The sequence below is a fragment of the Panthera pardus genome, unplaced genomic scaffold, assembly GCF_024362965.1.
Source record: "Panthera pardus isolate Hobbes unplaced genomic scaffold, ASM2436296v1 HiC_scaffold_1, whole genome shotgun sequence".
Taxonomy (NCBI): domain Eukaryota; kingdom Metazoa; phylum Chordata; class Mammalia; order Carnivora; family Felidae; genus Panthera; species Panthera pardus.
The window spans coordinates 69,252,708-69,277,644 of NW_026526654.1; the positions used below are offsets into that span (position 1 = coordinate 69,252,708).

Here is a 24,937-nt window from a genome sequence, read left to right on the forward strand (position 1 = left end):
GATGACTTCAACCTAGAAGTGAGATTGCCAGGTCTCATAATAAAGGCATGTTTGATTTTCTAAAAACTGCCAAACTGTCTTCCAAATGACTGGTATTTGCAGTCCCACCAGCAAGATTTGAATCCTGTTGCCTTGCATCCTTGCCAGCACTTGCTATTTTTTTTCCTTCCTTCCTTTTTTTTTTTGGCCATTCTATATGGGCTGCATAGTGGTATCTCATTTCATTTCCTCAATTACTATTCTATACTTTTCTCATTTAACACAAAATGGTGACTTTTCTCCAACATCATTAAGTACCCTGTATCATTAAACACCTTTTGAAAATACTTTTAACAAGCTGAAATATAGTCTACCATGATGAATGTGTAATAATTTATAAAACCATTCTTCTACCATTAGTTATTCCTTACCTCCAGTTATTCCCAAATACAGTTACACTGTGTTCGTAAAGCTTTGACCCCATCTCCATTTCCATAGAAGTTTCCTTACAAAGGGTCAGAGTATATATAGTTTTGTCTCAATGCGTTCTAACAAACTGCTTGTTAAATTTTTTTAAAGTTTATTTATTTGAGAGAGAGGGTGAGTAGGGGAGGGGCAGAGAGAGAGGGAGAGAGAGACTCCCAAGCAGACTCTGCACTGTCAGCACAGAGCCAGATGTGGGGTTCGAACTCAAACTGCGAGATCATGACCTGAGCAGAAACCAAGAGTCAGACACGTAACTGAGCTACCCAGGTGCCCTACAAATTGCTTACGTAAGTATTTATTTCCCTAATTACAAGTTAAATATTTTTCACGTAAGCCATCTGTGCTTGTTATTTTGTGATCATGAGTTCATGTCTTTTGCTCCTTTTGTCAGGGTATTGATGTTCTTATTTGTTGATTGGTAAGAGACCAGTACATCCTCCACAGGTATAGATCCTACTTGACATGTAAAGCAAGCTAGGCCCACCATGGACCTTCCCATCCAATTTTTTATCCTATTTGAAATATGAAATATACTTCAAATGAGCAGACATGCATCCAATAACAACTGCATGCAAACTTGTTCATGACTCAGGAACAAGTCTTGCTTTCCAAGGAATTATTTTGTTTGTCACAGCCTGTGAGAAACAAGGTAATATAAAACATGCTTAAACGAAGACTTTGAGTACAGGGCAAGAAGAGGTTGTGATTAAATTAAACCTGTCTATATTCCAAAGAGGAAGTTGAGCTAGGCATCCATTACTTTCAAAGGTTAATTGAAGGCAGTGAGAACCATTTTTACAGAGAAAAGGAAAGTATAAAGTAGTCCCCAAGTCTGCAAGTGATAGTTGAGGATCGCAAGCTACACACCTTATTCCTCCCAAATCTAATTGTAGGAACCAAACAGAATCATCAAAAGTTCATGACATTCTCACTGAAATTGTTACTTAAAAATTTGTGACAATATAGCTTTTTAAAAATTAGAGGATAAAATCCTATTCCAACCCCCATGTGCAAATATTCTGTGTTTCCTACCATTATACCTTTCAGCCTTTTAACCTAAGTATGTGGCATAAAAATGACAGGAAGTGAAGCAGCCATCTTGGTCCACAAGATGGAGCTGAAGGATGAAGTGGCAGAGCAACAGGTCAGGAGGATCTTGGAGACTCCCCACAATTTTTTGCACCAAAGCAACCTAATTAGCTCATCTTTTTAGATATGAAAGAAATTTGTAATTTTTTAAAATAAAATAACTTTATTAAAAAACTTAGGGGCCACAATTATTTTTTTAGGTTGTCACAGTACATACGTATAGAATGTCACAAACGTACATCTTAACTAATACAAATTCCAAGTTGAGAAGTGAAGGCTTTGTCAAAAATACAGTGGCATATAAAATGTTAAGAAAAAGAGGACCTACAGTAGGCAGTGGCAATGAAAGTAGAAAAAAGAGGAAAGTGATTTTGGAGGTTGAAGCTACAGATTGTAGAGTTGGGCAAAGAGGAGAGGGAAGAATTTGAAGTTTTATTTATTTATTTAATGTTTATGTGGGGGGCGGGGGGGACAGAGACAGAGGAGACACAGAATCCAAAGCAGGCTTTAGGCTCTGAGCTGTCAGCACAGAGCCCGACGCGGGGCTTGAACCCACAAACTGTGAGATCATGACCTGAGCCAAAGTCGGACACTTAACTGACTGAGCCACCCAGGTGCCCCAAGAATTTGAAGTTTTAAATCTGATCCACTCAGAAGATAACTACACCATTAATCAAGATAGGAAACATAAAAGATGTTGAGTTGCATACAAGTTGAGTAGATCTAGCTGTCCAAAAATCTATGAGAAATGAGTGCTAAGAGCGTAAAAGAACAGAATTTGACATAGAATTATGGCTTATCTGCACAAAAATTATAGTTTTTTATTTATTTTTATTTTTTTACATTTATTTATTTTTGAGAGACAGAGACAGAGCCCAAGTGGGGGAGGGGCAGAGAGAGAAGGAGACACAGAATCCGAAAGCAGGCTCCAGGCTCTGAGCCATCAGCAAAGAGCCTGACGCAGGGCTCGAACTCACAAACCGTGGGATCATGACCTGAGCTGAAGTTGGGCGCTCAACCGACTGAGCCACCCAGGTGCCCCCACAAAAATTATAGTTTAAACAGCAAAAACAAATGAGATTATTACAAAGGGAGAAGTCATAGTAAAGGCAAAATTATAGTTTTTCAATTTCTTTTAAAAAAGGCTAAATATATAATACTTCAAATATTTCCTTTTAAAAAGAAACATTTTCTCTTTAAATGAAATAATCTGAATGTCCCACATGTTTTATCTCGCAAGCATTTTTTGTAGTTAACGGTCATCCTCATGACTCAGGCATTCAATCATTTCATTGATTAACAGAACACCACAGACTTCAATGGTGATTTTGATCTTCATACGGTTTTAAATCATTTTTTATTTTTAGTCACATTTATCCCCATAATGAACCATTTTGTTAAAGACTAGAAAAGTGATGGCAAAATGCACCAATTAATGAGGAATATAGAAATATTTCTGAAAATTAATCTCAAAATGTTCCCCCAAAGTAACATTTGTATGATCAAAATTACTGCAAAGCATAAAAAGGTATTTCAAGTAGTACTTCAAAAATAATTTTAAACAGAGATGACTTACATGCAAATTTGGTTTTTAAGTTAATGAGGTGGAAAAATCTATCATATTTTAAATGTTATTTTTATTTAAAAGTGCTTACACCCCAAAAACTTCACTAATAAAATCATTTAGATTTCTAAAATATCAAATGCAATAACTCCAAACAGGTTGAGAGCAGTTTTTATTGATTTTTTATGAAGATAAGTAGATTTACTCTATATTCTGCCACAACATACCATATTCATTTCAAAGGTGTTACTACATTTTTTCTAATTAAACAGCATGCATCAATTGATAATGGGGAAAAAAAATCTACACTTGTATATATATATGTATATATATATTATGAGATTGCAATGAAAATCCTTTTTTAAAAAAAATTTTAATGTTTATTTATTATCGAGAGAGAGACAGAGCATGAGCATGACCATGGGAGGGGCAGAAAGAGGGGGAGACACAGAATCCGAAGCAAGCTCCAGGCTCTGAGCTGTCAGCACAGTGCCCAACGTAGGGCTGGAACTCACAAACTGCAAGACATGACCTGAGCCGAAGTCGGACGACTGAGCCACCCAGGCGCCCCGAAAAATAATCCTTAACATACCAATGGAAGTTAAATCACTTGTACTTAAAATCACTTAGCATTGTTCATGCAAAAGTACTATTTAGAAAAATCTGTAAGGATCTTCAAATTATACATTACGAAATTTAGAGAACTGTATTCTTCAAAGAAAAATCTCATACTTACCTAGTTTATTATTTAAAAATTACAGAACATATCAAGCAATAAAGTAAACTTACAGATGCAGTATTTTGACTTTAAGCAGTGGTAAAAAGAAACTAGAAATTCTTAAGCAGAAGAGATCTAAAGCACTGGTAAGTTTGGTATTCATTTACTGAAACTGCTTTCAAAAAAAATGGCAAATAAAGCATTATTACTTAAGGGCTCATCTTCATTTCTAATTTCTCTGAATTAAGATTTCATAAAAAGACCTCACAAAAAAGGATTATGAACCTCTCCATAACATTATTTGTATGCATAAACTGGAAGCAACAAATAAATTTAGTTCAGAGAACTGACAATCAAGTATTCTAGAAAGCAGGTTAAAAAATTATTTTTCAGTTAGGCTAAAAAGAAATGTATGTCCACACCTTCCAATTACTGCATTATTTTATTTATTCATTCAACAATTATACTTCTGAACATATACCAGATGCTATTACATGAGAATGCTATACAAAAATTTCAGCAAACAAGTACTGAGCTGCCATTATGTGCTCTTTATGTTTTTTAGCCACTGATCTTTCTTAGCTACTTTATGATAGCTGGTATTAACAAGTACCTTAGCCATCAACTCAACACTAAATTATTGAACTCTTGAAACTTAGGCTTCTTAAGATTTAAAAAGCATTATCTTAAAAAGAAAATTAGTTTTTAATCATTCAATTGTTTTACTGCTGTTGACTAGGTTGAGTCATCAGTTAACCTTGGGTAACTGGAAAACTAAACCCAAGGCAATAAGGCAAGTATCTCTGCTTTGGTCTAATGCATGTCAAAACTTCTCATCAAAAATATTAGCCTTTTATCGGCTAGGTTTTCAGATCTGATAAATTTTCCTCCAAAATGAAAGCTAATGCGTGCTTTCTACTTCGATTAAAAAAAAAAAAAAAAAAAGATCAGGAAAAGGAGGTAATTCTTTTCTTCCTCCCACCCCATAAAGAGCTCAGAAGGTGCTTTTCCTTACAAACGCCTCCTTGTCCCTGACAAAGCAACCAAGCAAGTCAAGGCAGACCAAGAAATTCCTAAAGCTTCAACAGATCGTAACCAGCGAAACAAAGATTTGCTACCAAAGTTCTTCCTTCACTTCCACTGTTTCTGCAAAGACCACCACTTTCCAGATTTAAAAAAAAGACCACTGCAGGAATGCTGGCTGCATACCAATATATAAAACTGCCCAAACGCAGAACTAGACGCCTACTATTACCAAAGGATGGCCTTAGTCAGAGAATAACTAATGACAAGAACCAACACTTTAGCAGTCACTCCCTCGCAAACGACAGACAATAAAGATGTCTCTTGCTAACCTGAGGGTAGCGGTGAGGCATCTCCCTCTTTCCCCTTCTATTAATAACCAGCCTTCTTCCTTTCTGAATCAATCCATCAGACAACCTCCTTAGGAGAGTTGATGGTCAGTCTTCCGAGACAAAGATTATGGGTGTAGCTCTCTGGCACCCAAGGAATCAGTGTTAAGGCAGCAGAGCCCTCACAATGACGAAGAAACCAAAGCTTGGGATCTCCCCCGCCCCACCAGAACCACCATTCATCACTCTCTCTAGCCAGGGCTGAGACTCAGCCCAAGAAAACCTCTCCCTTTCAGGTAAGTGAGGAAGGCACCAGGTGTATTCCCTCCGACCCCTCTTCGCCTCCATTGCTCCCTCAGGACCCCTCCACACCTGGAGCCGCTAAGTAAGTTTCCAACCTCCAAGAAGCCCAGTCCTAGCCACACACAAGATGGCAGCGGAACACCTACCGGAGGAAACAGCTGCGCCACCACTCCAACGATGCTGGCCTCTCGACTGCAGATATCCCCATTGGCCCAGCCAGAGAGCGCGAGACAAGCCGAGAGCACTGACAGCCAATCGGGAGGCGGCGCGATTCGGCGCCGCCGCGCTGCCGGCGATAAGCGCGCGGATCCTCAGAGGTGTGGACCCAGTAGGGTGTCCAACCAATGGGCTCCTGGCCGAGTAGGGGGAGCTTTCGGTGAACGACTCCTCCCTTTTAGGATTAGCGTTAGGAAGGCCTGGACGAAAGAGATTGGGCGGTCCTCCTTCCCCGCCTGAGGCGAGGCGGGACAGTTGTTGCAGAGGTGAGGTCTAGTAAATGGTGAAGTACTTCCTGGCTTGGGAGCATCTGGGGTCGTGGGATTTGGTGGCGTGGAGTCGGCGAAGAGCCCGACCCGCGGGGAAACCCAGCCTCGCCAACGGAGCGGGCCCAGCGCAGCCTTCAGGTCTGGCGGGCGGAATAAAGCAGTGGAGCCAGTGGAGCCGAGGCACGGCCTTGGGTGGCCCCCTGACAGCTCCTTTGGCCTGAGACCTGGGAACGCGGCGGAACCCTCGGCCGAGTGGACCCCAGCCCTTGCAACCTCCTTTTTTCTTTTACCCACCTGCAGTCCCAGGCTGTAGGAGGGACCGCGGGCATTTTGAGTTCTCAACCCCCATTTCAGTTTCTGTCTCCGAGTGCACACCTTAATGTGAGGTGACTCCTAAGCAGCTGGGAACCAGAGGCTGTAAAAGGGACTGCAGAAAAATGGACTGCAGTATAAAATCCAGAAGCAGAATATGAAGGTTTAACCACTGACCCATTTCACAGGTAAGACTTACACGAGCCCTAAATAAGTAGAAATCATTTGTCCAAGATCACGTAATTGAGATCGGATCCTAAAGGCACCTGACTCTCATCAACCACAACCCAATAAGTAATTACCCATTAAGTAAAATAAGGAACAGTGGCTAATGAACTGTGCTCCTCATTATGTGGAAACCTGCAGTGAGTTCTGTATGAGGCCAAGAGGTAACTTCCAAAAGGTAGAGTGGAATAATCAAACAAACAAACAAACAAAAAAAAACAGGCTCTGAAATCATCCTGCCCGGTTCCTTATTTTTTGTCGCTGTCACCGTGTGACACACTTTAGCATCCTCTTCAAAAACGTGCATGCTGGTTTTCTCTCCTGATTGTTATGCAGATTATTAAGTCAAGTATGTAGAAGTGTGCCTGACACAGGGTTTATACTCAATAAACTTTATTACTGTCATCGTAATTAAGAAATGAGAAATAGAGAAGAAATGGTCACAGTTTCATAAACAGCCTGTTTTTCAAAACCAAGGCAACCGTAAGTTGAAGCGAAATAGAGTGATTTAACTTTTCTTCTTTATGTTCCATATTTTGCAAATTTTCTTCACTAAACATGCTTTACTGTTCAGTAATTTTTAAAATTTCACAAGGTATGAACAACAGCGGTGAGAGCTTTTCTTTAAAAAACTATTAGTCTGCTTGTGTACTGTAGGTGGAAATAGGAGTTGGTAGAACCTTTTTAGAGAGGAGTTTGGCCGTGTGCTCCAAAAGCCTGTAAAACGGACTTTTAATACTTAAGTTTTACATTAAGTACACTATTAACATTCTCCTTTTGCAAAATTAGAACCTTACAGATAGCACAATCCCTGAGTTTCCCTTCACTACCCCATACTAAACACTTTGGTGCAGAACCTTCAAGTCTTTTTTTATACTTAATATTCTCTATACGTTCATGTATGCATTTGTAGTTTTTCAAAAATGGTGATAGTGGCATACTCTATCATTTTGTAGCTTTATTCATTTGACAGTGTTTTTGAAGTCTATACACGTTATTTATAGCTTATAATTTATGCCTCATTTTTTATGCATGCTGGGTAGTGTTTTAGTGTATGGCTGAATTGTTCTGTTAATGTAAAATATTTATTTTTGTCTCTTACTGGTTTTTTTATATTAAGTCATATCTTGTTTGATAGGTACTATATAGCACATTTTATTTGCCATTCTCTTTTTGATGGACATTGGTTGTTCCCAGTTTTTCACCTTATAGACAATGCTGCAGGGAAACCCTGGTATGTATTATCTTGTGTACATGTGCTATTTCTCAAGGATATATACCTAAAAGTGGGATTGCTTCGTTTTAAGTTATGAACATTTTTAATTTTAATTGGTCTTGACAAATTTGTCTTCAAAATACGTCTACTAATTTACACATCCCAAAAAAGGTTTTGAAAGTTCAATTTTCCTACAGTCTAGACCAACACGATGGGGTGCCTGGGTGGCTCAGTCGGTTGAGTGTCTGACTTCTGCTAAGGTCATGATCTCAGGGTTCGTGGGTTCGAGGCCCTCATCAGGCTCTGTGCTGATGACAGCTCAGAACCTGGAGCCTGCTTCTGATTCTGTTCTTTCTCTCTGCCCCTTCCCTGGTCATACTCTGTCCATCTCTTTTTCTCACTCTCTCTCAAAAATAAACATTTAAAAAAATTTTTTTTAGAACAACACGAGATACTGTCTTCTTTTTGTCCATGTGATGGGTGAAATGAATAGTCATTTTTTAAAAAAAGTTTTCATTCTCTGATTACTAAGTAAGGTTGCAGTATCTATTCATGTTTATTAACCTATAATTTATGTAAATTTCTATAATTTATTTTAAAAATTACCCATTTTTCTGTTGAGTCATCTTTTTCTTAATGGTTTAAAGAGTTTTTTATGTGTCCTAGATACCATGTATCCTATACAATTTTTAAAAATTTCTAAAAAAAAAAAAAAAAAAAAAATTTCTTCGGTGTCAGAGCACCTGAGTGGCTCAGTCGGCTAAGCTTCCGACTTTGGCTCAGGTCATGATCTCACGGTTCATGAGCTTGAGCCCTGCGTCAGGCTCTGTGCTGACCAGCTCAGGGCCTGGAGCCTGCTTTGGATTCTGTCTCCCTCTCTCTCTGCCACTTGCCTTCTCACACACTCTCTCTCTCTCTCTCTCAAAAATAAATAACATTAAAAAAATAAATAAAATTTTCTTCAATGTCTCTGGCTATGTACCCTTTTTGTTACTATTGTTAAAATAGATTACAAGTCTTTTCTCTCAGCTCTTTCCTTGTCTTTTAACTTTATTTTGTTTTTGTTTATTCTACAGGTAGATCTTGTTTTCCTTTAAAATCTTTAGGTGTTTTTTTATCTTATGCATTTGTCACAGACATCAGTACAATAGTGAATAAGAGCAGTGGTGGCAAGTGTCCTCATCCTTGTGCCTAACTTTAATAAAAATGCTTCTAAGGTTTCATCATTAAGTATGATGTTCCTTGCTAGGTTTTAGTAGAGAGTATTTATCGGCCTAAAGAAGTTCTCTTTTATTGGTAGTTTGCTAAGAGTCCCCCATCTCCCAGCCTCCAGAATAGTTGCTGGCTTTCATTGAATTGTTTTGTTTTCTGCATCTCAGATGTTGGTTTTTCCATTCATATGATAATGTAGGAATTTACATTGATAAACTTTCCAATGTTAAACTTTTTAGGTATTCCTAGGATAAATTTTATTTTGGTAATATACTTTACTGGGTATATTTTTACTTAACTATATTTGCTTCTATACCCCTAAGTGCTTTTGACTTTGAATTTCTTACATGCCAAGGTTATACTAATGTTAAAAAAAAAAAAAAAAAAAAAAAAGTTAAGTGGCTTCCCATATATTTCCTGCCCTGGAACAGTTCGTATATGATAGAAATTATTCATTCCTTGAAAGTTTTGTAGAATACATCTATAAAACTTAACAGACCTGGTATAATGGGGATGAGGTGGAAATACGTGGTGTGTAGCTCTGGTAAGATCTTTCACTGTTGTTTTAGCTTTTTTATACTTTTGCCTCTAACTGGGATTTCTGCTTCTTGAGCCTATTTGGTATTAAGTCAGTAATTTCAGTTAGATACACATGTGAATTGTTCTGTCAGTGTAAAATATTTCTCTTTGTCTCTTCTATTGGTTTTCATATTAAATTCTATTTTGTTTGATACGAATATTTCTTAAATTTGCTGGTATATCTTTTTTCACATAGTGTTATTTCAAGCTTTTGATGACATTTTGTGTAATTTAAGTGGGTCTCTTATTTTAAAATATCATAACTAGGCTTTGCTTGCAATCCAGTTTGAGAGTCCTTTAGTAAGTAAGATTAACACAGTCACCTTTTTTGTGATTAACAATTTGGCCTTTTTCTTGTCCTCTTATTTACCGTACTTCTCTTTGTATCTTTTATATCTTATTTTTCCATTTCTATTTAAAAAAAATTTTTTTAATGTTTATTTTTGAGAGAGCGCACGTGAGTGGGGGAGGAGGAGAGAGAGGGAGACACAGAATCTGAAGCAGGCTCCAGGCTCTGAGCTATTTGCACAGAGCCAGATGTGGGACTCGAACCCACAAACTGGGAGATCATGACCCGAGCTGAAGTCAGACGCTTAACCAACTGAGCCACCCAGGTGCCCCTCCATTTCTTTTTTTTTTTTTTTTTTTTTTTTTTTTAATGTTTGTCTATTTTTGAGAGAGAGAGGGAGAGCCAGGAAGGGGCAGAGAGAGAAGGAGAAACAGAATCTGAAACAGGCTCCAGGCTCTAGGCTCTGAGCTGTCAGCACAGAGACCAACGTGGGGCTCAAACCCATGAATCATGAGATCATGACCTGAGCTGAAGTTGGATGCTCAACCAACTGAGCCACCCAGGCGCCCCTCCCATTTCCATTTTCTAATTGAGGTTGGCCCCAAGTTTTCTATGTTCTACATGTTTTTTAAAATATATTATTACCTCTAGGGGTGCCTGGGTGGCTCAGTCAGTTGAGCGCCCAACTTAGACTCAGGTCATGATCTTGCAGTTTGTGAGTTCGAGCCCCGCATTGGGCTCTGTGCTGCCAGCTCAGAGCCTGAAGCCTGCTTCAAATTCTGTGTCTCCCTCTCTGTCTGCCCCTGCCCTGCTTACACACACACACACACACACACTCACACGCGCGTGCACACTCTCAAAAGTAAATAAACATTAAAAAAAATTTTTTATTTCTTTGACCCATCTTGAATTTATTTAAAAAAAATAAAAAATATATATTACCTTTATATTTTCAGCATAGTTCTTAAATTTATATTTTCCTAACAAGATCCAAATTTAATTAGTATTAATATTCTCCCTATGAAGAAGAACTTGACATGCTTCTACTTTACTTTCTCTACTTTTGCAGTGATCCCCTCCCACCCCCCTTCTATAAAAGAATACAACTTCCTATGGCTATTTCTATCATTTTTGTTTCACTTATTATTAAAACCCATTTTTAATCTGTCTTTAGCATTAATGTGTTTTAGTCATTTGCTAATTATTGCTTCTTATACCTCAGTCTAGGTTAGTTTTTTTTAATCAACGATGGTACTTCTTTATTTCTTTCAGAGAGTCTCTATTTGGCTTTTTGAATGTCTATAAAAGTCTCTTTTTTTAACCTTCTCTGTTGAAGTATAGCTTGGGTGAAATGGCATTCTGGGCTCAGACTTATTTTGCCTTAACTTACTGCCTCTGACATTTCTGGTAAGAAGTCTGATTACCAGTATGATATGTGTTTCTTTTAGATAATCTAGATTTTCTGGAAGCTTCTAAGACTTTGTCTTTATTCTTGATATTTCAAAGTTTATCCACAGTTTGTCTAGTAGTGTGTATTTTATCCTGCTTGGTACCCAGTGGACCCTTAGTGAGCTTATATGTTTTCCAGTTTTGAGAAATTCTTGGTCATTATTGCCTTTTCTTCATTCTCTCTGTTTTATTCCTCTTATTTCCTCTGCGTTCTGAGTGAATTACTCAACTCGGTCTTCCAGCTTACTACTGGCTCTTCATCTGAGTTTATGCTGTTATTCAATTATCTATTGAGTTTATTCAACAACTATTTTTATATCCAAGATACCTAATTGGTTATTTTTCAAAATTGTGTTATTTCATGGATGAGATTTCCTTCTTTAGCTCTTTGAGGACGTTAAATGCAATAACATTTAATTTTTTTAACATTTTTAAAAAAGTTGTTTTGTGTTTATTTTTGAGAGAGAAAGACAGAGTGTGAGCAGGGGAAGGGCAGTGAGAGAGGGAGACACAGAATCCGAAGCAGGCTCCAGGCTCTAGGCTCTGAGCTGTCAGCACAGAGCCAGATGCAGGGCTTTAACTCAAGAACTACGAGATCATGACCTGAGCTGAAGTCAGACGCTCAACTGACTTACTGAGCCTCCCAGGTGCCCCTTTAATGTTTATTTTTGAGAGAGAGAGACAGAGACAGAGACAGAGACACCAAGACAGAATCTGAAGCAGGCTCCAAGCTCTTAGCTGTTTGCACAGAACCCGAAGTGGGGCTCAAACTCCCAAGCCATGAGATCATGATGCTTAACAAACTGAGTCACCCAGGTGCCTTAATAGCATTTGTTTTAAAATTATTTTCAGGATGCTCTGTTTTCCTCTTGACGATAAGCCCATCTTTCGGTGGGCTGGTTAAGTCTCTTTTTGATGGTGTAGCTTTCCTTGGGTATTTGATGACTCTGAGTTGTGCATTCATCTTCTCTGAGAGGATTTGCTGTGTTACGATGGTGGTTGGCATTATCTCTTCAGCTTCCCATCTGTTTCTTTTCCCTAGGGAGGTCTCACAGACTTGGTCCATAGAAAATTCCCTCTTTGTCTTTAGCATGACTATATTTTTTAATTTTAAAAAATCTGACATTTGGGTTTGGTGTGGGAGTGGGAGCAGAATTTATCATATGTTGATTAATATCTTGAGACTGAGAATTATTGATCGCTTTTTGACCTATTAGTTCCATCTCTAAGTGTATTCCTTGAGGAAATAATCAGAGATATGCATAAAGTATATTCCAGCATTTATCATTTTGAAAAAATGGAAATAATCTAAATCCCCAATATAGAGGTTTATTTACAGTACTAATTAATAATTTATGAAAATTTAATTACTAAAAGTTTTGAGTGTACTATAATATGTGGTTTATTGACCAAAGTACATTATACAGCCACTTAAAAGTCATATTATAGAAAAATATTAACGAGGGGGAAAAGTGCAAGATATGTTACCAGTAGAAGGTTATTAAGAAATTGTATACACTAAAATCCAAAATTTATTTTTAAAGTATATATACTGAAAGAATAATAATAATTGCTAGTGTTTATTGAGTCCTTTGTATGTGCCAGGCACCATTCTAAGTAACTCTTATCCTCACAACATGCCTTTGAGGTAATTAGCGCTATTATCCCCATTTTAAAAGTTTCTATAAAGTATTTATTAAAAATTTAAAAAGTTAAAAAAGTAAATGGGGCACCTGGGTGGCTCAGTTGGTTAAGTGTCCGACTTTGGCTCCAGTCACAATCTCGTGGTTTATGAGTTCAAGCCCTGTGTCGGGCTCTGTGCTGACAGCTCAGAGCCTGGAGCCTGCTTCTGATTCTCCTGTCTCCTGTCTCCTGTCTCCTGTCTCTGCCCCTCCCATGCTTACGCTCTGTCTCTCTGTCTCTCAATAATAAATAAACATTAAAAAAAAAGTTAAAAGTTAAGTAAAAAAATGGGGATAGTTTATGTTAACTGACAGTATTTTAAATATGGGTGATACTTAATTTCTCTGTAATTTCATAATTTTGATATTTTACACATTTTTCCAGTTAATATGTATTCTTGTTTCTATAATAGTTTATGCTATTTTAAAAGATACAGGCATTGTTATAACAGTCTTTTTTTTCTTATATATATTTTATTCTTTACAAATATATACCAATCTTTGTTGTTTTCTTTACAGAATGTTTCATGCATCCATGGACCAAAAGATGGAGTTGGTTTTTGTTTTTAAAAAAGATATTGTCAATGATCTGATATGACTATAAATACTTGCTTGATGAAATTGCATGGACTTGTCATCAGGTTGGACTAGCGGTCATTTTTCAAAGTTTCTTCAACCACAGTTACATTTGAAAATTCAAGTATCCAAGAACATTGGGCTTAGAATGCCATAATGATGTGTTTTCTCTGAGAACTACAAATTTCATAGATACCACAGTTGGATTCCAGTTATATTCTCCTATCAAAGTGATTTCAGTCCATTGATAAAGTTAATTTTGAAGACTTTTGTTTATAAACAACACCAAAAGATGGGAGAAAAAAATGGTACGTTTGGAAAACCATTGTTAAACGTTATGTTTAAAAGTATGTAGACTACTTAATTTAGCCAAATTGTGGAATTTTCAAGGTTTTTCACTGCAAGTGACGGTTCTACATTTGAAGGAATTTAGGACTTATTCTCATGTAGCCAACATTTTGATAGTCGATAATTAATTGTGTATCTGTAAAGCTAAGTCAGTTCTTTAATGTACTTTTGTAAAATTATTCTTTACTTTTTAGAACACTTTTAGATTTACTTTTTAAAGAAAAATTGAGAGGATAGTACAGAAAGTTCCCATATCTTCTACATCCACTTTTACTGATGATTAACATCTTATTTTTGTCTGGTACATTTGTTACAATTAATGAACCATTATTATTAACTGAGGTCCATAGTTTATTCATATTTCCTTAGTTCTTACTTGATGTCTTTTTCTGTTCCAGTATCCCACATTGTATTTACTTGTCATATCTCCATAGGGCCCTCTTAGATATAACAGTTGCTCAGACTTGTTTTTTATTTTGTAGTATTTTGTATCTAAGTATTTTGTAGGATACCCCTCTATTGGAATTATTGTTTTATTTATTTTTCTCATGATTAGACTGGGGTTACGAGTTTTGGGAAGAAGACCATAGTGGTAAAGTGCCATTTTTACCACATTATGCCAAGAGTACATGATATCAACATGCTTTCTCTCTCATTGATACTGAGCTTGATCACCTGGCTGACATAGTGTTATGTCAGACATAGTGTTATGTTTCTCCACTGTAAATTACTTTTTTCTCTCCCTTTGCTTCCCTGCTGTACTTTTGATAGGAAATCCCCATATATAGTTCATATTCAAGGAATGGGGATTATGCTCCCCATCTTTGAGAATGGAATATCTACATTAATTATTTGGAATTCTTCTCCAAGGGAGATTTAGCTCCTTTCTCCCATTTATGTATTTATTCAGTCATTTATTTATATCAGTATAGAGTCACAGGTACTTCTGCATTCAGTCTATTGTGATATGTTGCTTTGGTTGAAATGTATAAAGAAAATGAAGCTTCACACAGACAAAAAGTTGAAAAAAGGAAGAGTATTAATAGCCTTTCAGCTAATTGTGGACTTTTTTTTGGATACAACTATAAAACTCAACAAGTAGTTACTCCTTCCAGGTCAGTTGTAGTGTGAAATTTGAACACATATCTGTGAGTTTTTTAACACTCTGTTACAGAAAATCTATTGCACATTGAATAGGTGTTTTATGATTTTATAATATGCATTGGCCACTTGGAAAATATTGGTTCAATGAATCATGCAGATTTTCCAGATATTGACACATTTCATCATACAATATTTAAAAAATCACATTTGTTAATATTGCTACCCATTTCCTTGAAAAGTGATTAATTATTGAGAAGCTATCAGGCTTACCAGGGCACATGTAAAGTTTACAAATTTCCAATTTTAACTTGGTAGTGTGAATTTTATCATTAGCAACAAATGCTGTCAATATTGAACTTCAGCTGGTAGGCTCACTTTTTTTTTTTTTTTTTTTTTTCAAGAAAATGTGTGTTAAACACCCAAGTCTAAAAATACTATAATTTTTATTAGTACTTTTAAGTAAAAATAGTTTTCCATGAAAAAAATTAGCTGGTTTGGCCTGTAATTCAAACAGTCTCACTAGTGCTTTTGCTTGAGACAGCCATTGTACTGTGGTAACCATTTATATTGCTTTATTAAGGATATTCTTAAGTGAAATTGATGGTGAAAAATATACTGGTACTATACTAGAAAATTTGCTGGTAGCTTGGTGCCATCCCCTTGATTCATGCTAAGACATACTGACTTTTACTCACCAATGCTTTTGTACCATCAGTTAAAGTCATTCTAGAAAAAAAAATAGAGCAAATAATGTCTTTTTTTTATTCATTAAATTTTTAACATCTATTCATTTTTGATAGAGACAGAGTGGGAGCAGGGGAGGGGCAGAGAGAGAGGGAGACACAGAATCCAAAGCAGGCTCTGGGCTCTGAGCTGTCAACACAGAGCCTAACATGGGGCTTGAACCCACAGACCATGAGATCATGACCTGAGCTGAAGGCAGATGCTCAACTGGCTGGGCCACGCAGGTGCCCCAACTCCTTAAATCCTTTAAAACTCCATTGAAAAGCATTGTAGAGTATATAAGTAAATATTCTATATCAACAAATAGATATAATAAGATTAACTGTAAGATTCAATGGAATAATGCCAACGTTATAAAAATTCATATACATATTCAACACAACTTGAAAATAAAGCTCCATGGGTGCTCGGGTGGCTCAGTCAGTTCAGTGTCATCTCTTGGTTTCGGCTCAGGTCGTGATCTCAGGGTTCATGAGGTCCAGCCCCGCTTCAAGCTCATGCCGATGGCACGAAGCATGCTTGGGATTCTCTCTCTCCCTCTCTCTCTCTCTCTGCCCCTCCCATGCTTGCACCCTTCTTTCTCTCAAAACAAATAAACTTAAAAAAAAAAAGGAAAGAAAAGAAAAGAAAACGCCAGTATGGGGAACTCTAAACTGACTCTAAAATTTAAGCCATGAAGTGTCTGAAAAAGAATGGGTAAGTGTATGCACTTCATCTACAAGATACTTAAAAATCTCTAAATTAAAAAGTGTACTTGCAGAGGTGCCTGGGTAGCTCAGTCGGTTAAGCGGCCGACCAAGAACAAATAATGTCTTAGTATTACTATTAAAATAATTTGACCTAGCATATTCTCTGAAAGGATTTGGGGACCCCAAGGGCTCATAGATCACACTTTGCTAATCACAGACTCAGAGACATCATAGAGATCCTCTAGACCAATGCCCTGAAGCACCTCCAGGGATATATGTGTGTGTGTGTGTGTGTGTGTGTGTAGGGATGGATATATATATATATATGTATATGTGTGTGTGTGTGTATGTATGTATGTGTGTATATATATATATATATATCCTATTATCAGTGTACTTCGTTAGTACTCCAAAAACAGGTGTCTAGCAAATAACTCATCTAGCTGTGATTCTTGAGTATTGCCTTTTTACATAGACAGTGTATGTCAAGGGAGATTGAGAGACACAATATAATGTAAGTATATAATTTGTCTTTCTTCTTTCCAAAGCAACTATACTTCCCACTTAGTGATTATGTCCCTGCAATAGTCATATGTAGCTAAGGGAGCAAGTTAGGACAACAGTAGAATAATGAGATGGTATTCTTCATTTCTACAGGCAAGTAGCAATATTAGTATACTGATTTGATTTTCAATTCAAGGATTTATTCCTCGTAAGTGTTTTCTAGTGCAATATACTGAAATATTTACAGTATTAGATTATAATCTCAAACATACATACAGTACAAAGAAAAGGAGCAAGAAACCAAAAATATTTACATTGTGGTAAACATCTAGATGGCATACAGTTGAAATGAAATGACTCAATTATTTCTCCATGTGATATTCATTTAGCCTCTTCAAAAAAGTTATTAACTGGATCTGTTAATCTCATTTTTCAGATAAATCAGTTACCTTTTTTTTTCTTAATATTACTGTGGTTAAAATTTCCCATACTGAGAAGACAAAAATGATCAAGAGGGAAGACATGAGGAATAAGAACCATTTAAATGAGAATTAAAACTAGCCATATGAAATAATGATACCATAAAGAACAATATCAAAAACCCAGAATAAATAAATATGAATTTCTAAATTACTTTCGTTTATTATACAAGCAGACAGTTTCAGTATTTTCTGATTGGCTTTATTTTCTTAAATTCTATTTCCAGTGTCCATTAATCCGTTCTAAAACTAATAATTTACCCTGTTCACTTTTCAGATAATTTGTTTTAAGTATTTCCTATCAGAATAACTTGGTATCCTGAATTGACATTTTGAACACAGTTTTAAATGATAGTCACTGGAAAACAAATTCAGATGAATCCTAATTGTGGTCTTTTCAACATCACTAAGCAGTGATGCTGCTGGCTTTCTCAGGCCAGGTGAGAGTTGTAGATGATTCCAGAAGATTATAATGCTACTAGAAGCTATTTCTAAGTATCTTTCAAAATCTTTTCCGTCTAGATGTCCACCTCAGATAAAGATAAATCCCTAGTGTGGAGTATTAACTCATTCATGAAAAGAAACATAGTAACAACCAATTAAGTGCTTTCATGAATAGTTTTGTCTAAAAGCAGTGATTTTTGTTGGTGATCTCTCAGTGAAAAAATGATTTTAAGGATTCTGGGAAGGTCCTTCACAAGATACTTTTCCCTCTTAGCTAAATGATATCTAAAGTTCCACAAGTAGAGATTAATTTCTTGTGCTTAAGACTATGTCCCCTGTTAAATTACAGTAATTTCTCGATAAAGGCCACATGCTTATCTGCACATCAACTCCGTGAGCTAGATGCTATCACTATTCCCATTTTATAGATGTGGTCACACAGCTTAATGGCTGCTAGTGCTGGGGTTCAAACACAAATGCATCTGAACTCCAAAGCCCAGATTGTTAATCACCACTTCTGTTCTTCCACTGACTCCTGATATGCTATTCTCCTGGGTTTTCCTTCCACCTGCTTGCTCCTTCTTGATCTCCCTGATTCTTTTTTCTTATACTTATGCCTTATATATAGAAAATCCTCTTCTCTGGGCGCCTGGGTGGCTCAGTCAGTTAAGCGTCTGACTTCAGCACAGGTCATGATCTCACGGTTTGTGGGTTTGAGCCCCATGTCAGGCTCTGTCCTGACAACTCAGAGCCTGCAGCCTGCTTCGGATTCTGTGTCTCCCTCTCTCTCTGCCCCTCCCCCACTCATGTTCTGTCTCTCTGTCTCTCTCAAATATAAGTAAACATTAAAAAAAAAAAACCACTCCTCATTGTATACATTGTCCTTAATTACATCTACTCAAGCATTTGTGTACCATTTACTCCAGAATTTGTATAACTGGACCAGATCTTACTCTGGAGCCTGTATACCCAGTGTACTTGCCCTACTTAAATTTCTCACTTGTCTTCTGTCTTTATTCCCTATCTCAATGAATACTATTACTGTGCATATGGTTGCCCAAGTCAAAAACTTAGAAATCACTCTTGACTCTTCCCTCTTTTCCCTGCCACCTGAGTGACCTTTTAAGAAACTAATCACATATAAGATGCTTAAACCTTTTGAGTGGCTCCCATAGGCTTTTGTATAAAACTCAAGTGAAAGGCTCTCCATGGCATGGCTTCTCCTGCCTCTAATACCTCTTTCTTCATCCTTTGTGTCCTCTCACATTGCATTTGTTTAAAATCTTGTCTCAGCTGTCCTATGGGGAGTTAAAAGGAGGCTTGGTCTTGGAGGCATCAGGCCAAAGTGTCAACAGGGAAACAACACCCCTTCTGAGACTGCGATGGTGGCAGCATCCCTAATTAGCCAGAGATCCCCTTTGGGTAAGGTGACTTTGCCAGGGAGATTTGGGACTATGAGGCCTAAGCCTTTATGACTCTTCTCACCCCACTGCTGAACCTAGAGATGTAGGTTTAATTTTTATTAAGGAAAATATATTTTTTGTAAGCTTACTAGGCTCTCTGCTTATTAATCCTCCTAATGGCTTCTCAAGTGACCTTTCTAAAGTGCAATAATCATGTCTCTCTGTTCTTTAAGGCCCTGTTAATTTTGAACATTTCATATGTTTTTACATTTAACATTTTAACAAATAAATTTTAACATTTTAGGTATTTTTGTTACTTTTAAACGTGGTGTGGGTGTGAGATTTGGCTTTTGCCAGTTTAATTGTATTTCTCATATTTCTGTGTTCAGCTTTCAAAGAATTATTTCCTCTAGGAAATTTTTTTTTTTTTATATAAACTCTACCCCCAACATGCAGCTTGAACTCACAACCCCATGATCAAGAGTTGCATGCTCTACCAACTGAGCCAGCCAGGCACCTCTCTCTAGGAATTTATGACTAAGGTGTTCATTTGCTGGGCATATGAAATATTGGTTCATCTATATAGCTATCTATAAAAAGTATAAACATTATTTTGGCTTCATATAATTATTTAAAAATTATAAAAGACATTTAAAAACGTTATTGTTAGACATTTAGTTACTTCACCAATTCTTGAGATGTTTCATTCTAAAACCATTTCCATACTCAGTGGAGGTTATATCCCTGAAACTTTTAAAATGCTTATACATACATCTACCACCAGCCTAGAATGAAGCCATTCCTTCTGTTTTCCAGGGACACCAGAAATAGTACCATTAAAGTTTTCAACATATTTTTATGTTAGCAGAAATGAGTAAGATATTTAGGTCATATTCTTTGCTATTCTTTATAAAGAAACAGTGATAAAAATCTTTTTCCTCAAGGAAAAAAATAGACCAATTAAATCTTGACGTTATTTAGAAACCACGTGGATTCTCTATAACATATGCCTTGGGGAAATTACAGTCTATTTTTATTGAGCTCTTAAGCTATTCACTTTTATTATAGGTGATGCAAAAACTTTCTGGATGGAGCTGGAAGATGATGGAAAAGTGGACTCCATCTTTGAACAAGTGCAAAATGTGTTACAATCACTGAAACAAAAGATTAAAGATGGGTCTGCCACAAATAAAGGTATGAAGCACAAAAAACTTTTAATACATTTAATGTTAAATGTTACCCACTGGCAGTATAATACAGTGCTGTTTCCACTATGTTTCTTTTGTTATCTAAGAGCCTATCAGTTCTGTTTGCTTTGTGTGTGTTTGTACTCTGCTTCGACAAAAACATGCTTTTGCCATATGCCATAGACATTTTGTAAAAGTGGGTGAAAATGATTACTTTGAATGTTAGCTACTGAGTTTATCTCTTTTTCTGTCAGGCTCCCTTGTTTTCCCCAGATTTTATCTTTGCTTTCTCTTTATATCTCTTTTTGAGGGGTGATGGGTATTGCAAAAGTAATATCTGCTCATTGTACAACGTTTAGTACCAATAGAAAAATATAACAAAAATTATCCACCACCCCATTACTCAGAGGCACCTAATGTTTTTTAAGAATGCGAAAGTACATGTAACGATATTTTGCCTGCTTTAATCAGAACTTGCCTTCTATTTCAGCAGTCAGTTCTGTCAGCCAAGTTTGTATTTTTTCTGTTTCTTTGTTTTCAACCCTGGTTGGTTGTAGAACAGAAGACTTTTAGGTAGAAATTTACTTCTTTCCTTCAGGACATAAGATATTCAAGCAAATTTTCATTTGGACTCTTCTTAATACTTTGTGGATGTTTTTATGACATTAATCTTTTGTTTGCTTGTCCAAACAGTAGCACTGTTTTTCATTTTAATGTTCCTTCTCATTCCTTCATGAGTCAGATATATCTAGTTTTGAATCCAGTTCTAACAACTCCTAGCTGAATGACCTGGAATAAATAGTTTAACTCCTAAGCTTCAATTTCTGTTTCTAATGCAGGTAATCATAAGAATCTCTCAGAGGAGTTAATGAAGATTAAGATAAAGTACATAAATTATTTAGCACAGTAGCTGGCACAGTGAAAATGATGCTGCTGCTGCTGGTTTTCATGCATTTTTCCTTTCCTTAACAGAATACATCCAAGCAATGATTCTAGTGAATGAAGCAACCATAAGTAACAATTCAACATTGATAAAGGGTATGTGCATTAATAATCCCAATTTTGAGTATTCTGTTATTTTCTTGACTTGATGCAGGCTTAATTGAGTTCAGATTATGTGAGATTACCTAAAGATAATTTAATATAAAATGTAAGACCTATACTGGTAAATTATATAAATCAGTGTCCCTATTAAATAAAAAGTCCTACCCATCCAGCGATAGGAAATGTACACTCTTCTAAGCCTCTTAGGAAATGAACAAATGTATCTCTTCTTCAAAAAATTCTAAGACCCCAGACTACTGTAAACCCACCTTGTGTGAAAAACAATACTAGAAAGGTATATTCTGGCATAGATAAGTTAGTGTAAAATTTTTTTATTTCTAGATTATTAGACCATTAGTCTTGCAGACTCTAAACAAATTAGGTTTCGGAGGAATTGATCAAAGATACTGTACCAGAACTAGGAATATAAAATTAAAAAGTTGTTTTATCAGAATCACTCTCCTATAAGTCTTAGTCTATCTCAAATTTCCTAAAATATTGAGAAGGTACTTTACTGGATTTTAATGCTGCTAAATATTATTAACAAATTATAATTTAACTTACATAATTTGGGGTCTTAAGGTTTTAAATCTCTGAAAATATAGCCTAGCATCATGAGTCTATTTTAAAGAAATCTTTTTCTTATTCAAAAGTATTCTCAATTTCAGTAGCTAATGTATAGTTTTAGAAGAGTAGTTTTTTTTTTTATGTTTATTTATTTTTGAGACAGAGAGAGACAGAGCATGAACGGGGGAGGGTCAGAGAGAGAGGGAGACACAGAATCTGAAGCAGGCTCCAGGCTCTGAGCTGTCAGCACAGAGCCCGACGTGGGGCTTGAACCCATGAACCGCAAGATAATGACCTGAGCTGAAGTCAGACGCTTAACCGACTGAGCCACCCAGGCGCCCCAAGAGTAGTTTCTTTAAGAAAACAACCTTACTCAGTATCTTTCAGTAGCACTTGGAATCAACATACTTGAGAGATCACACTAGTTTTGCAAGAAGAGGCTTTTAAATGCAGGAGGTGGTAAGAGGAACTAATTCTAAAACAATTTATTTCTCACTAACAAAGTAAATTGGGTTTTGGTTTTTTTGTGATAATTTTATCAATAGAAATATTGAATATTACAATTTTGTATTTTTATATAGTTCCTCTGAAATGTAATGAATTTATCAAAAGTATATATTTGCCAGTGGTATAGAGCAATATTTGTAAGTAAGGAATTGGGGAGTTATGTAATTGACATTGTTGGCAAAACAAAGATTAAAAACTTTCTAGTAATAAAGTTTCATGTTAGTATTTACTTTTTAAAAAACATTGAAACTGGGAAAGACAAAAGGACTTCATGTTAAGGTCAAAACAAGGTATCCCATATCCAACTTGAGTCCCAAACCACAGATTACCTTTATTTTCTTTGTTTGTGTCTAACTGTAAATATGTGCTATGTCCCCAAACAAAGGATTGGATGCTGTTTTCTTGAGAGGAGTTATTATTTCCCCTTTCCTCCCTTATCTGATGATTAATTTTAAAATCTCCATGTTTGGGGGCTCCTGGGTGGCTTAGTCGGTTAAGCATCTGATTTTGGCTCAGGTCATGATCTCATGGTACTTGAGTTCAAGCCCCGCATCAGGTTCTCTGCTGTTAACACAGAGCCCGCTTCAGATTCTCTGTCCCCATCTCTCTCTGCCCCTCCTTGCTGGTTTGTTCTCTCTCTCTCTCAAAATAAATAAAATCTCCATGTTTCAGTAAGTTTTATTTTTAATTATGTTTATATACATTTATTCTATTCATATTTGTTAGTATGGATTTTTATGATTTATGCAAAGAAATTAGTTGGGAAAAATCAGAAATGCTTAAATTGTAAAACTTAATTTTAATCAGGTATTATAGCTCTTTTCAACTATCAGATTTTAAACCTTTCTTTATCTTGATAATTAAAGAGGGATAATTGTTTTCCAGATAGCCAAGTAGTGGCCTCATGTTATAACTTAAATTATTCTTTTATTTACTTAAAGTTTTTTCCTTTTTTTTTTTTTTTTTAATGTTTGTTTATTTTGAGAGAGAGCGTGAGCAAGGAAGAGGCAGAGAGAGAGTGAGAGAGGGAGAATCCCAAGGAGGCTCCCTGCTGCCAGCACAAAGCCCTATGAGGGACTTGAGCCCATGAACTGTGAATTCATGACCTGAGCTGAAACCAAGAGTTGGACACTTTACCAACTGAGTCACCCAGGTGCCCCAAACTTTTTCTTCTTAATAAGATTGATCTGCAGTAAAAGACCAATGTAAGTTAATAACCTGAAGCAAGATGAGAATCCCTTTTTTTCTTAAAGGTCCTCAATGCATAAGAAAAAACATGTTTAAAAAATATCTTTAAACCAAACATAGAATTTTCTACATAACATTTTTCAAAATAAGAACAGGGAATCCATAACTTTTTTCACTAAATACACAGCTTACTTCTATTATTGTAGTCATGTTAGAGAGTAAAAATAGATGAAGTAGAAAAAACACAAGATAGAGGGTGAAATTAAATGCAGGAGCACCTGGGTGGCTCAGTTGGTTAAGCATCTGGCTTAAGCTCAGGTCCTGATCTTGCAGTTCATGGACTCAAGCCCTGTGTTGGGCTCTGTGCTGACAGCTCTGAGCCTGGAACCTGCATCGGATTCTGTCTGTGTCTGTCTGTCTGTCTGTCTGTCTCTCTCTCTCTCTGCCCCTCCCCCACTCACACTCTGTCTGTCTCAAAAATGAGTCAATGTTAAAAAAAATTTTTTTTAAATAAAAAGAAATTAAGTGAAGAAAGATATAGGAAAGACTAAGTAATATGAAAAGACAAGTGGAAGTACAAAAAGAGGTACCCAAATACCCCACCCTCCAAAAATATAGATAGCAGTGGGAACAATGAGAAAGCAAAAGATAACATAAATTTTCCATTTTGTGACCTTTTATAGTACGAGCTATGTTATTTTTCTATAAAATACAGGCAGAAATAAGGATACTCGATGTTTACCTTAAAGGTTGATTAAAATTCAAATAAAGTTCAGGGCAAACTAAATTTTCTCCAGTAGAAGTATCTTCTACCCTAAGTCTTTTACTTGATCATATCTTATTTTGTCAATATTTTTGAAAATATTCACACCTGATTTTTTAATTTAATCTTGATATTTTCATATGTTTGCAGATTTAAGGGCGCCATGTATCTCTAATCAATAAAGATATTATTTAGATATTAGAGTAGATGATTCTTAACTTGATATACTTAATACTCATGTTTGTATTTTTTTAATGTAGATCATACATCAGTGATCCAGAATGAACAGGAAAACAAATCAGGTTCATTGCCTTCTACATCATATGAAGACTCCTTTCCAGAAGACCGTACATTTCTGTATGTATATAGGTTAAATTTTTTTTATGTTGTCAATGCTTTCATTTCCAGAAAGAGAATTATTCTTTCTAATCATTTGACATAAGAATAGAT

At 36.2% G+C, this 24,937-nt stretch overlaps 2 protein-coding genes across 17 annotated transcripts in view; one reads left to right on the forward strand and one right to left on the reverse strand.

Moving 5' to 3' along the window:
* Positions 1 to 5,744, reverse strand: part of CAB39L (calcium binding protein 39 like) — a 135,552-nt gene extending 129,808 nt beyond the window's left edge. For 5 of the 11 annotated variants that reach the window (XM_053899691.1, XM_053899697.1, XM_053899705.1 and 2 more), the window contains exon 1: positions 5,638 to 5,744. The gene's annotated coding sequence lies outside the window, so the exon portion shown is untranslated. Of the gene's footprint in view, positions 1 to 5,191; positions 5,519 to 5,637 lie in introns of those variants that run through there. The other 6 variants (XM_053899702.1, XM_053899685.1, XM_053899689.1 and 3 more) reach the window with 5 other exon arrangements.
* Positions 5,745 to 5,840: 96 nt separating this feature from the next.
* Positions 5,841 to 24,937, forward strand: part of LOC109265964 (histone-lysine N-methyltransferase SETDB2-like) — an 89,134-nt gene continuing 70,037 nt past the window's right edge. For 4 of the 6 annotated variants that reach the window (XM_019447605.2, XM_019447598.2, XM_019447601.2 and 1 more), the window contains exons 1-6: positions 5,841 to 6,476; positions 7,652 to 7,747; positions 13,460 to 13,824; positions 20,300 to 20,425; positions 21,391 to 21,456; positions 24,748 to 24,844. In XM_019447605.2, coding sequence (XP_019303150.2) covers positions 13,809 to 13,824; positions 20,300 to 20,425; positions 21,391 to 21,456; positions 24,748 to 24,844 — 305 coding nt within the window. In that variant the 5' untranslated portion in view covers positions 5,841 to 6,476; positions 7,652 to 7,747; positions 13,460 to 13,808. The remainder of the gene's footprint in view (positions 6,477 to 7,651; positions 7,748 to 13,459; positions 13,825 to 20,299; positions 20,426 to 21,390; positions 21,457 to 24,747; positions 24,845 to 24,937) is intronic. The other 2 variants (XM_019447599.2, XM_019447600.2) reach the window with 2 other exon arrangements.